Source organism: Delphinapterus leucas, chromosome 4 (assembly GCF_059928025.1).
Source record: "Delphinapterus leucas isolate spDelLeu-1000000601 "Yukka" chromosome 4, BTC_Dleu_Yukka2, whole genome shotgun sequence".
NCBI classification, from domain to species: domain Eukaryota; kingdom Metazoa; phylum Chordata; class Mammalia; order Artiodactyla; family Monodontidae; genus Delphinapterus; species Delphinapterus leucas.
The window spans coordinates 97,146,267-97,160,268 of NC_143132.1; the positions used below are offsets into that span (position 1 = coordinate 97,146,267).

A 14,002-nucleotide genomic window follows, 5' to 3' on the forward strand; every position below is an offset into this window, starting at 1 on the left:
TATCATGCAAGTGTTATTGTTAGTGTTCTCTATCTTTAATGCTATTAAAAGTCAAAGTTAATTGTTTTAGATACTTTTTTCCATTAAGGCAAGTATCAAATAAACATTATTTTCCAAGATAACATAAAAATATATGACCACTCTGTTCTTCAACTTGTATAAAATTGTTTCTAAGGGAACAAGGAGAGAATATCTGCTATTGCATGACTCTTCCCAGCCTCTCAGAAGTCTGATAAAACTATAACTTTGTGCAGTTGGATGTCTTTCCCTCTGCTTGCCCGTGTGTGTGTGTGTGTGTGTGTGTGTGTGTGTGAGAGAGAGAGAGAGAGAGAGAGAGAGAGAGGTGAGGCAGATATCAGAAGTACAAAGTACTAAGGACAAGTAAGAAAGACAGTCATGATCTTTTGATAATTTTGACATTTTGTTAATGATAGTTACATGATACAAATAAGAAATAGCAAACAAAAAGCACCATTTGTGTTCTGAGACTCCTATTCAGATTTCGAGCCCTTAGCCGGAGATTTGTGAACCATAAAGCTGCAACATCTGGCTTCAACATGTCTAAACAGCATAGAAGTAAGAAGACTGAGTCATCCAACTTTTCTCCCCTCAACTCCTATCAGACTACTTTTGATGAATAATTTAACCCCCATAAATTGCCACATTTGAAAGCATAATTAACAAATAGGTTTTCTTAATCACGTTGGCTTTGTTACTTTTGGTTTTCATCCATGCACTCTTTTGTTCTTTTACTTTTTCTTTCATTTCTTTAAAACAACAATTTCGATCCATTCAAGCTAGCAAGTTGGCAGTGTAACTGGAAACTAATAATTTATGTCTGTGCAAAACATGTTTTCATCATTCTTTGATAAAAGAGGTTAAGAGACGGATTGTATAAAAAAACTTAATGATGATATGACTTTTTCTGGTCAAATGAATTTTTACTGTGTGCATCTGTCACATCCACAATTGTTTTATTTATGTATTTTTTTTGCTCTGAGAAATCTAAGTATTAAATTATACTCATTTTTTTAAATGTGGGAAAGTGATGGGGGTCTATCGCTGATACCTGATTTTCCATAATCTGAAAAATAGTTACATTAAATGTGAAAATTGTACATGACTGTAACAATAATTTAGCAGTCTCAGCAAGTTTTCTGAATTAGTAAATAGGTAAAGGAGCAAGACAAAATTGAAAGATTCTGAATGGCCCAGGAATCAGGACACCTGGATGCCTAGGATGATTTAATTTCTATCAAGCTTTCTGTACTTGGGCAACTGCCTTAACTTCCCTGATCATATATCTTTAAAAGGAGGAAGTTAGGAAGAGAGATTTAAAACATTTATAATTGTTTTATAACAGTTTCAACTTTAAAACCTTACAGCGAAACTTAAATTCAAGTTACACATATTTTAATGTTTACTTTAAAGCCTGAAAAGCTTATCCTAGTTTCATAAATGCCCTCAAAAGTTTTAAACGGGGACTTCTGTGTTATTAAGTTTCTTTTATAATTAAACTTTCGAATCATGTATTGCAATCCTTGCCACCACAGACTAAAATATTACAGATGGCTTTTTAAATATAATAGTCTTCTTTTGCATCATTATGTTATACACACTTGCTAAGTAAGCTTCAAAAGATATTTGTACAATTACATTTTTATATCATTTCCCACCCCAATGTTATCCTGGGAAACAAGGAATTTTTTTACATTTAGATCATCCAGGATAATTTGAGCAAAGTACGAATAAATGAGCACTCAAACACTTTCAAGTCTCAGTAGAGTGTTTAAGTGCCGTATACCCACCAATATCACCTAGAAATAGCAAATACTGGTTAGTCCTTGGCGGCTATTTTAACATTTTCTTTGAACTCTTAGATTCACTTGAAGCATGTGTATTGAAGCTTTGGCAGTGTTGCTCAGGGGTATGAGTTTTCCAGAAATCTATTCTTTTAAATGGTGCATACTTATATGGTAATTAGGTAATTTTACTTAGAGAAAACCTTTGTGTGCTTTTTATATCCTATATAACAATATCATTTATCAAGCAAAGGCCTGATAAGAAATAGGAGACCGAGATTATTTTCCCAGTTCGACCAGAGGCTCTATTTATAATCTGAATAATCACACAATTATTTTTTTTCTTCATTTTCTCATTTGTGAGGTTACATTGTTTTCCCATGGTTGCCATAAAGCCTAAACAATAAAAAATTTGCTCTACAAATGTTGAAAATTAAATTGTTGCTAGGAAGACGTGATAATAGAGCTAACTGCACGTTTACAAATGATACCAGTAATTGAACCTCTTTCTTTTTTATGCTTTTGAAAGAATGAATGGCAGTCACTTTAAAGATGAAAAGGCTTTGGTGACCAGTCAAAATTCAGACTTACTGGATGATGAAGAGGTGGAAGACGAGGTGTTGTTAGATGAGGAGGATGAAGACAATGATATTACTGGGAAAACAGGAAAGGAACCAGGGACAAGTACTTTACATGAAGGAAACCATGAGGATGACTATGAAGACACCAGCGCCCTGGAGATGAGTTGCAAGGCGTCCCCAATGAGGTGAGAAGCAAAAGTAGATCCACATAGGGTTACAATTCCTGCTGCTGTGTTCTTCCATTAGTGCACTATTCCAGGTGCTAAGCAATTTGCGAGCAATAAATTATAAAAACTAAACTTGAATTAGCAAGGCATACACAGTGGATTAATTTTTAAAAGATGGAAACAAAGTGGCCATCAACATAATCCGCAAGCATAAAAATACATCAGTATTTGTGAAACTCTGATTAACCTGAGGAAGGAAGGGTAAAATGAGAGCTACACAAGTACACAATCACTTATTTAGACTCTACCTATTTCTACTCAAAGAAAAATAGAGATTTCAACATTATCTAATTTATTCAATTTATCTGGTGTGTTATTATTCAAATATTATTGAGATAAATTTCACTTTACTTGATATATTTGGAATCTATATAGATGATAGATATTTAAATGGAAAAAATTAGCCCAATAGTTAAATTGATGGGAATATTATATTTTCATAGGGATAATTGGTGCCAAACGAGTATAATCGTAACTGGCTTTATTTTAAATGGAAATTATAAACATATGAACTCTGTCTCCACTGCATTGCTGACTTCCCATGTCATTGACTTTAATTCTTTATCTCAAATATGCTCTTGCTTTAGTCATGAAAAATCTGAAAAGAAATATATTTATAAGATAGAATATTTGTAAGCTTTTTAAAGAACCCAAGAATTGATGCAGGCTACTTTCTACTGCAAATATAATATGTTTGACAAGTGTATAGACTCAAATGAAAAGTGATTTGGTTGGATATCAAACTGAAAAAGAAAAAAAAACCCTCTGTGCTTTCCCATTGGTTCATTTTAGGTATAAAGAGGAAGAATATAAAACTGGACTTTCTGCTCTAGATCATATAAGGCACTTCACAGATAGCCTCAAAATGAGGAAAATGGAAGATAATCAATATACTGAAGCTGAGGTGTCTTCTTTCAGTGCTTCCCATGTGCCAGAGGAACTTAAACAGCCGTTACACAGAAAGTCCAAATCACAGGTACATACTCTCCTACAGTATAGCATCCTGATGACATTGTGCCTTTGACACCAAAGGCAGATACTCTTTGCAATGTTCTAGAATCTGAGCAGGCTCAGATGCTTTACTCAAAACGTTCAAATCTTTGTCTATGACCGAATCCAAAATAGTCAACCCCTACAGCAATTAATATGACTGGGTTCTGCACAGAAATTTCTGTGTCAAACCCTGACCTCCAATAATCTTCCCTTTCCTTTGCAATTACATTGCCTTTGTATAGATGGTCCATAATGTTCACTTGCACCTATTTGTATATTACTTCAGAGTTATTTTCTAATGCTTTGTGTCTATAATTTTTGTCAACCTAATTGCATTTTGAGATTTTTGGAAAGTGAATTCTGTCCTCTATTTTTGTATCTTACTGTACATAATTAATAAACAACTCATCTAATGATAGAATTTAGGAGTAAACAGAGGGTCAGAGATGAAATGAATTGCCAAAAGTCTGTAGCAACTTAATGGCAAACCTGGAGATAAACCCTATCGATTTTTATTGAATGAATGAATGAATGAATGAATGAGTGGTACCCAAGTTCATTGAGGTCTATAGCAATCTATCAGCACTATGGTGACCAAAATAAATCCATTTAAGGATCTATAAATACCACTGAACATAGCCTCAGTTCTTTTTTCACAAAAAAGGGAAGTCAGTCCTTTCTACTTGACATCTGCACTCAACCAGGTTGTTTATTCAGGTCCATTTCTTTCTTTAGAAAGAAAAAAGAAACTTTCTGTTGTTATATCTGTTGGTCACTTTGGTCTAATTGTTTGATCCAGAGTTCATTTTAGAGGTGGCCTGACATATCAAACCATGTGACCATATTAACTCCTACATCTGGAAATTTCTTATGTGGATGAGATGTTTTGCACTGGTCTTAACAGCAAATGTGGTCATATCGCAACTAAAGTGGGGAAAACACTCCAGTGGGATAATACAAGTTTGAAAGTATCAGTAAAGTCAATAAAAAGTCTTAAGATATCATGTATGGTAATAGGCAACATAAACGTTCTTTCTGAATTGAAGTGAAAGCACCCAGCCTCAACTCTGGAGTTGCCTAGCTTCATGAGCTTGAGAACATCACTTCACAACTATGGGTATCATTTCCTCATTGTAAAGTGGGGTGAGTGGAGAAGATGTCTAATATCCCTTCCTGCTCTATCATTGAATGAGGATAAAAATCAATTTTTCATTTTCTAACATTAAAAGTAAACCAGAGGCTTCCCTGGTGGCGCAGTGGTTGGGAGTCCGCCTGCCGATGCAGGGGACGCGGGTTCGTGCCCCGGCCTGGGAAGATCCCACATGCTGCGGAGTGGCTGGGCCCGTGAGCCATGGCCGCTGAGCCTGCGCGTCCGGAGCCTGTGCTCCGCAACGCGAGAGGCCACAACAGTGAGAGGCCCGCGTACCGCAAAAAAAAAAAAAAAAAAAAAAAAAAAAAGTAAACCAGCCAGAGTAGACATCTCATTCTCACATGGAGACAGCCGTAAGAAGTGTCTAATGTATTTTTTTAACTCTTGATTTCCCGTTCTTCCTTGCTAGTGGATCAGAGAAACTGGGGGAGCCAGCTTTTCTTTCTTTTTCTAAAATTTCTTTTAATTATTCCACCCCAAATTATGACATTATAAGGCACAATACCTGAAAATTCCTGAAACTGTCACAGTGATAGAAAGCAAAGGGTCCTGGGAACTTAAAGATAATGGAAATGATGTGTTTCAGTACCAGCATTTTGATATATAAAGTCCCGGCCCAGCTGGGCTAACAATAACCTTCACAAGAAATACTTGCATTTTGCAATTTTAGCTCATATTTTTATTATTACTTGATAATGTCATATATATATCAATCTGAAGATGGTCATGCCTTTTTGCAAACTGACTTTGTTTCATGAGACTTTATTCATTCATTCAGTTGTCATTAAGTGTCAGTTATGTGCTCAGCACTGATCCTCGTGCATGAAAATGTTTATTTCCTTTGATTACCAAAAGGCAGACATTCCATATTTATCATTTTCTAGAATCTGAATAGATTCAGATGCTTTACTCAAAACTCATATATTTACTCTGTGATTTTTATAGTGATTGAATCCAAAATAGTGACTAATACAACAGTGGCTGCCTTCTGTATAGAGTTTTCCCTGAAAAACTCTATCCTACAAAAATTCGTTTCATGATAACAGGTACTATTTACATCAGGGACACTAAGCTAAGCACTTTATGTAAGTTAGTGCTGTGGTTCCTCCACAACGATTGGAGCTAAGTTTTTGTTATTATTATCCACATCTCATATGAGGGAAGTAGCCTTGAAAGATTAAGCAACTTGCCCAAGGTCACGCAGCTAGCTGAATAGAGGCAGGTTAAAAGCCAGGATTAAAACTCAGGATTTCGGGACTTCCCTGGTGGCACACTGGTTAAGAGTCCTCCTGCCAATGTAGGGGACACGGGTTCAAGCCCTGGTCTGGGAAGATCCCACATGCCCCGGAGCAACTAAGCCCGCCAGCCACAGCTACTGAAGCCCATGCGCCTAGAGCCCGTGCTCCGCAAAAAGAGAAACCACTACAATGAGAAGCCCGCGCACCGCAAGGAACAGTAGCCCCTGCTCGCCGCAACTAGAGAAAGCCCACGCGCCACAATGAGGACCCAACGCAGGCAAAAATAAATTTAAAAAAACAAAAACAACCTCAGGATTTCAAATTTTTCTCTTGTAATCCCTTTTATTTTTCCACATATCAGAATGAGTTAAAAAAAAAAGAATGAGTTTTGTTAAAACCACTTCAGAATAGTGTTCATCTTGATCTCTAAATGTGGGTATGTAATTGGAATAAAGTTCAATGCTCACTTCACCCACACTTTAAACCCTACAAAGGACAAAGACTCTATGTTATTTATCCTTGATTCCCTGGGACCTAGCACAGTGCCTGGCATAGAGTAGATGCTTAAGAAATATTTGTAACATGTCTGCGGAGATTTTGTAGAGGTCTGGAAGGCAAATAGCATACGTAAAAGTCAAATGTGTACATTGAGAGCAATGACCCAGCAAATCAAAATCAGTCTGCGAGAGCAGATTTTCTAACTGAATGCCATGATTACGGAAGAAACCACAGACCGGCCACATGTCTCAGCACGACTCCCAGAGATGAAATTCTGCTTAACAACGGAGGCATTTTGTCTTTGTTTACCGACGGTGGAATGTCTTTGGCAGGACTTTAATGATTCCTCTTCAGCAGCATTTTGACAAGCAAGTTTAGCAGTGGATGAGACCAACAAATCAACAGTGAAAAGTTCACTCCTAAGTCAAGACCAAACATTTCATTTGAATATTTTACTTGGCAGCAAATGGGGAGATTCTCTGAATAGCTATTTGGACTTTGACGTGATAATAAGGAAGAAAGAGCACTTCTTCACAGAGCACCCCCGTGCACCTTCTGCTGGCAGATACTGGCGCACAGGGTTAGAACTTTGTTGGGTCTTTTGTGTTGTTTCATTTTTTGGTAGAACCGACTTGATTTACCTCGACTTTCAAGGTCTTTGAGTGTCAGCATTGAATACTTCAAGCGTGGAGGGGAAGTGGGCAAAGCATTCAAAGCTGGGCAGAAATAAGTTTTACTTATGCCTCCTTCCCTCTAGGTGAGTGACTTTGGGCGAGTCATTTCACCTTCAGTGCTCTCAGTTATCCAGTGCAGGAGTCCGTGGGACTGTTTCCTCTGGACCACAGTACTGTCAAGGCAGGCCTGTCTCTTATCTGTATTTGCAGTTTCAGTTGTAAGCATTCAGTAATATTTGGGGTGAGTTGAACATGTGCATAAACAGTGGATGGATGGTTATTATAGTTATGGTCGGGGAGGGGGATGGCTCCTGTTTCTTAATGGGGGTGCTATTGTCATTCTAGGTTGGGTCATTAATGTTTTGTTCTGCAGATCGTGTCACTATTGTGGCCCCGAGGCAATGAAGGTCAGCAGTAACTCCATGTCGTTATAGCACAAGAAAATGTCCCACACTCTTCCAAACACACCCATGAGGGATGCTCCTTCTCAGGGTCCCTTCTCTTTGTAACATTCACCAAAGATATCCTTCGAATGAAAAGTGATGTTTTTCAAATGCCATTTACCGAGTCTCTCCTTTTTACCTCAGGCATATGCTATGATGTTGTCATTGTCCGACAAGGAGTCCCTCCATTCTTCATCCCACAATTCTTCCAACGTGTGGCACAGTATGGCCAGGGCTGCGGCGGAATCCAGTGCTATCCAGTCCATAAGCCACGTATGACATTCCCAAGGTCGACCAGAATGGGACCAAGTCCAACGGTAGCATGGCTTTTTCACATAGGACTATTTAAAAGACTGCTGAGCAGAATGCCTTATAAACCTGAAGGGTCACTCATGTAAAGTCTGGGGACCTTAAACTGAATGATTAAAAAAAAAAAAGAAAGAAAGAAAAAGAAACTATTTATTCTCGATATTTTGTTTTGCACAGCAAAGGCAGCTGCTGACTTCTGGAGGATCAATGCGACTTAAAATGATTCAGTAAAAATGAAAAACTTGCTGGGCAGAAGGCGTCTTCCCGTTCACCTTGCCCCTGGGAGTGGGTGGGTGAGAGGAGTAGTTAAGATGGCAGCATTGATACGAATGAACACTCCATAGAAACTGAATTCTTTTTTGTACAAGATCACCTGACACATGATTGGGAACAGTTGCTTTTAATTACAGATTTAATTTTCTTGCTTTGTTAAAGTTTTATGTAATTTAACCCTTCGAAGACAGAAGTAGTTGGATGAAATGCACACTTGATTATTATAGAAACTGATAACAGGGAGTATTTTTTTCCCCATTAACTTTTGCCTTCTTTAAGTACATTGTTTAAAACGAGGGAACAAGGGTATGTGTATATTGTAAACTATGGATGTTCAATGCTCAAAGAGGTTAAGTCAGTGAAGCAACCTGTTCATCACCAGTACCGCTGTACCACTACGCTAATAGAAGGTTTGCCAAATCCTTGTAATAACATCTTAATTTTAGACAATCATGTCACTGTTTTTTAATGTTTAATTTTTTGTGTGTGTTGCGTGTATCATGTATTTATTTGTTGGCAAACTATTGTTTGTTGATTAAAATAGCACTGTTCCAGTCAGCCACTACTTTCTGACGTCCGAGGCACACCCCTTTTTGAATTTCAAGGACCAAGGTGACTCGACCTGTGTATGGGAGTGCCAAATGGTGTTTGGCTTTTCTTAACATTCCTTTTTTTGTTGTTGTTTTGTTTTCCTTCTTAATGAGCTAAATACGAATAGATGCAACTTAGTTTTTGTAATACCGAAATTGATTCAATTGTATAAACGATTATAATTTCTTTCATGAAAGCATGATTCTCCTGATTAAAAACTGTACCCCATATTTTATGCTGGTTGTCTGCAAGCTTGTGCGTTGTTATGTTCATGTTAATCCTATTTGTAAAATGAAGTGTTCCAGACCTTATGTTAAAAGAGAGACGTAAATAACAGACTGTATTCAGTTATTTTGCCCTTTATCGAGGAACCAGATTTGTTTTCTTTTTGTTTGTAATCTCATTTTGAAATAATCGGCAAGTTGAGGTACTTTCTTCCAATGCTTTGTACAATATAAACTGTTATGCCTTTCAGTGCATTACTATGGGAGGAGCAACTAAAAAATAAAGACTTACAAAAATGGTTATTTTTTTCCCACAGCGTGGTATTTTCCCTTCTCATGCAATTTTGGTTTCCCTTTGGGATCCAGTGATTTAAAGATATGCTGTCTGGGACTTTGATGCCCTAATAGATACATGGAATGTAGAGCATGTGTGTATAGTTTTGAGATGACATGAAGGATAGCCCTTGGCCCAGAGGGACTTGGACTATCTCCCACTCATTGCTCTGGACTTTCTCCATGCGGTACAAAGTCAGGGCTCAGGTGCAACACCACATGGTCCTTGGGATCACCCCATGTCTGCAGTACCCGTTTTAGTTAGGACAGAGCAACCTACAGTTTTTCTTTTCGATTTTACCTAGTGCCTGCCAAAAGGTGTTCTGTTTCTTATTTTTGTTGTTAATTACCCAAATACTGTTGATTGATTCCCAAAGGGGTGGTGGGACCCTTTAACTTTTCTATGATCATTTTAAGTCTTTGCCCACATGTAAAATATCATATTTTCATGGTTAGAATCAGAGGGTAGATTTGATTTCGAGTTTTCTTCCTCTACCAAAAAAACCCACAAAAACTGCATATTGCTACAAATTCTTCAAAATAATCATTTAGCAGTTGCTCCGTATTCCATCAGGTTTGATCTACTATGATGTCTTTAACCATTCAGATTTTGTTGAAAATTTATGTTTTCTGCTTTTCACTAGTGTAAGCAATGGTATTTTAATTTTTATGCACGTAATTGCTTCTGTGTGTTCATATATGTACACACGGAGTTGGAATGTGAGGAGTGGTATTTCCATACAATAAATTCGCTGGTGGGGGAGCCATTATGAGTATTTTTTTGCACCTTAAATATAATGCCAACTGTTTTAGAAGATGGTTATTTCAACTTGGCCAGCTGTAGAGGTTTGAACAAGGTCTGCGTATTAAATAAGTATGACACGTGGAAGTAGATCCAGACTAATTTCTCTGTTTGTTTATTTATTCATTCTTAGCCAAAATGCCAGATACAGGGAAACCTCCTCACATCCTTTCTAAATGTCAATAGTATAAGAATTAAATATGTGGGGTATAAATATTGATTTTTTAAATAGAAAGTGTGCACAGGAAGTACTGAGAAAATATACTAAAGCTATAAATCTGGTATATACAGAAGGAGAAGAAGAATCTAGTGTTTGAGACATAGAGCAACACATTCGAGAAAGTGGAGACTGGGAATGTGTTGTGCATTTTCCTTTGTTTTAAAGAAAATACCTATAAATTCTGAAGCCATTCTAATACTCCCATCGCTACTGAATTCTTGTTAGACTCTCTGAGCATGACATTTCAGTAGTTTGCTAATGCTTAGTGCTTCCAAATTCCAAAGAGGCTTTCAAGCCTTACATTTCTGCTTTCTTTTGCATTCATCTCTCCAGCAGTCCACCGCACGGCCCTGTGGGGAGGCCGTGAGATGTGGTAGAGACAATATTGGATTTGGAAGCTGAAGGCCTGGGTTTGAATTGTGGCTCCATTACTTTAGCGGCTTTGAGGTCTCGGGCAAGTCACATACCTTTCAAAATCTCATCTGTGAAACCAGGGTAATAATACCTGCTTCTTCTGCTACTGAACTGGGTTTCTGGGGATGTTGAAAATCGAAGTACATTTTTAGAAATATTTGGCAAAAGTTCTACACATGCAGGCGCTTCATAATTTTTATGGTGGTAGTTAAGAGAATAGAATGTGTGTGTGTGTGTGTATACACATGTACACAAACACTGTGCTAAGAAGAAATTTTTAGACTATAACAGAAATCTGTTCCAGAGTGTATAAAAGTGGATATGGACCTTTTTTGGGAAAAGATGTTAGAGATGTTTCTTTTTAAATTTTTTTTATTGAAGTATAGTTGATTTACACTGTGTTAATTTCAAGTGTTCAGCAAAGAGATTCAGTTATACGTGTGTGTGTGTGTGTGTGTGTGTGTGTGTATATATTCTTTTTCAGATTCTTTTCCCTTATAGGTTATTACAAAATATTGAGTATAGTTCTCTGTGCTATACTAGGTCCTTGTTTGTTATCTACTTTATATATAGCAGTGTATATTGTTAACGCCAAACTCCTAATTATGTTTCTTGAACAAATATGTAGCTTTGAAAAATAAAGAAAACTCAGCCCTTTGAAAACATGAGTCATGGAGTCTGATCGTTGAGAGCTCTCCAAAAATTCAAGGACAGTTAAGAAAACACATTCAAAGAATACGCACACTCACACTTTTATTTTCAGATAATGACCATCAACCAGTCTTTTTTTTCTGCACAGAATAAATAAAATGAGTTATTCGTTTTTTAAACTGCCTGTTACGCCAGTGTCGTGCTGGGCATGTGTATATCCATTAGCTTCATTAATCATCACAGTAAGCCTGCATGCAGGAAGTATTATTCCTGTTTCACAGATGAGGAAACTGAAACTCAGAGAGTTTAAGAACCTACTTCAAAGTCACCCTGCTAGGAACTGGCTGGCTGAGAATCCAGGAGTGCCTGCCTCCTTAGCCCACACTGAGGCAAGCGTCTCAGAACTCCTGGTTCAGGCACAGCTAAAGAACTCCAAAAAGGACTGTTCCAAACCAACGTGCCCACAGAGAGTAAGGCTGTTGGACATGCAAATGTGCCCCGGAGACATTTAGGCATCTGAGTCTTGGCTGTGAAGAGTTTGAAAGGTGAGCGCCAAGCACTGGTTCCCGGGCTTTTTCTATTCAGGTTATCTCAAGTCAGAACCAATGAAACTAGTGCTTTTAAAAGATCCTAAATGCTTCCTTAATAAAAGAAGGGCCTGAGTCATCTTGTTTGCAAATTTTGAGCAGGTATCTTGAGTTTCCTCCTAATCCTTTTTGAAAAAAAACTTTTGAAATTAGTAACATGGCATGAGTTAAGCCCTTTTTAGATGGTTAGCGGCCTCATCATGAGAGAAATCAAATGTGAAAGCAAGTATAGCTAAAATGTGTACTCATTTCATTTTCCCCAGGTTCAAAGAATTCTTAATGGAAGGATTGTGGAGAGAAGTGGGAAGAGTAAAATGAAAAAAACTAATAGACTGGGTCCAGGAGCCCCAAAGAGAGTTTAGAGAGCCAGCCAGCTCTTCCCCCAAGTGACTTAGGTTAGAATTTAATTGTTTATTATAAGCTGCATAACTCATTTCTGAATACAGGAGACTGTCCTTGGTGCAACATTTAGAAAGTGTTTAAAATATTTAGAAGAAGGATGTAGGGTGGCAACTATAAAAAAAAAAAATCCAGAAATTAACAAGTGCTGACAAGAGTGTGAAGAAATTGGAACTTTTGTGCACTGTTGGTGGGAAAGTAAAATGGTGCAGCCACTATGGAAAACAGTATGGCAGTTCCTGAAAATATTAAAAGTAGAATTATCATATGATCTAGCAATTCCACTTCTGGGTATACATCCAAGAGGAATTGAAAGCAGGATCTCAAAGAAATTTTGTACACTCATGTTCATAGCAACATTATTCACAATAGCCAAGAAGTAAAAGCAACTCAAGTATCCATCGATGAATGAATTAGATAAACAAAATGTGTAATATACAAACAATGGAGTATTGTTCAGTCTTAAAAAGGAAGAAAATTCTGACACATGCTACAACATCGATAAACTTTGAGGGCATTATGCTAAGTGAAATAAACTAGTCACGAAAAGACAAATACTGTGATTCCACTCATTTGAGGCTCCTGGAGTAGTCAGATTCATAGAGCTAAAAGTAGAATGGTGGTTGCCAGTGTCTGGGGGCAGGAAGGAATAGGGAGCTGCTGTTTAATGGGTACAGAGTTTCAGTTTTGCAAGATGAAAAGAGTTCTGGAGATCGGTTGCACAACAATGCTACCACTACTGAATTGTACACTTAATATGGTTAAGATGATAAATTTTATGTTACGTATATTTTTACTCCAATTAAAAGGAAAAGAAATAATACAATCTCTCTCTGTACGGTTCTTTAAGGTGAAAGAACATAATTCTATTCAACTCAAACAGAAGCAAATTAAGAGAGCTCTTAATTGGTGCGTATAAGAGAGCTCATAACAATTGAAGGGAAAGCCGGGGACACAGACCTACAGCATAACACAGAACCAGTGGGTAGGCGAAGCTGGAACCCACCTCTTAGGCTGTTATCATCAAGATGAATCAACTACCATTATGTTCAGCTTTTTTTTTTTTTGTCAGTCTGGGTCTAGATTAAAATTCTAGAGATAGAGCATGAAAATGGCTCTACTTAAAATCCTACTTGATCAAGAGAACCATTAAACTCATCTAAAGGTACGGGGCAGGAAAGGCCAGTCCCCATATAGCCAAAATGAGAGAATCCTCCCAAATAAGTGGGAATAAATTATGGATGTCAAAAACAACGAATACCCACACCATCTGATTGATAGGAAAACAAACAAATATGCGAGGGCCAGTATTTTCATGGCAGGACACAGGGTTTGGTAATGTCAAGGGCAATCAGAGGCATAACATGATAGCACATGCAAAACAAGAACTGTTCCAGAAAACATAGGACTTAACCATCCTCAAAGGAATAATTGCTTCAATGAATTCTTGAAGTTAGGATTATTGTTATATTTTTTTAAAGTGCTTCAACTATGACTCCTACTAATGACTGTAGCAGGACTGGCAATAAAACTGTAGCCAAGTAGCCACGTGTTACTGAGAATTAAAGCGAATTGATTCATAAAAGTATTTTG

The 14,002-nt window shown here is 37.4% G+C and overlaps 1 protein-coding gene across 1 annotated transcript in view; it reads left to right on the top strand.

Annotated features, from left to right (window-relative positions):
- MECOM (MDS1 and EVI1 complex locus) overlaps window positions 1–10,046 on the top strand; it is a 61,238-nt gene extending 51,192 nt beyond the window's left edge. Inside the window, exons 13-15 of the mRNA XM_089910920.1 lie at window positions 2,332–2,568; window positions 3,403–3,586; window positions 7,751–10,046. Of these exons, the coding sequence (XP_089767046.1) occupies window positions 2,332–2,568; window positions 3,403–3,586; window positions 7,751–7,885 (556 nt within the window). The 3' untranslated portion in view covers window positions 7,886–10,046. The remainder of the gene's footprint in view (window positions 1–2,331; window positions 2,569–3,402; window positions 3,587–7,750) is intronic.
- The last annotated feature ends 3,956 nt before the right edge of the window (window positions 10,047–14,002 follow it).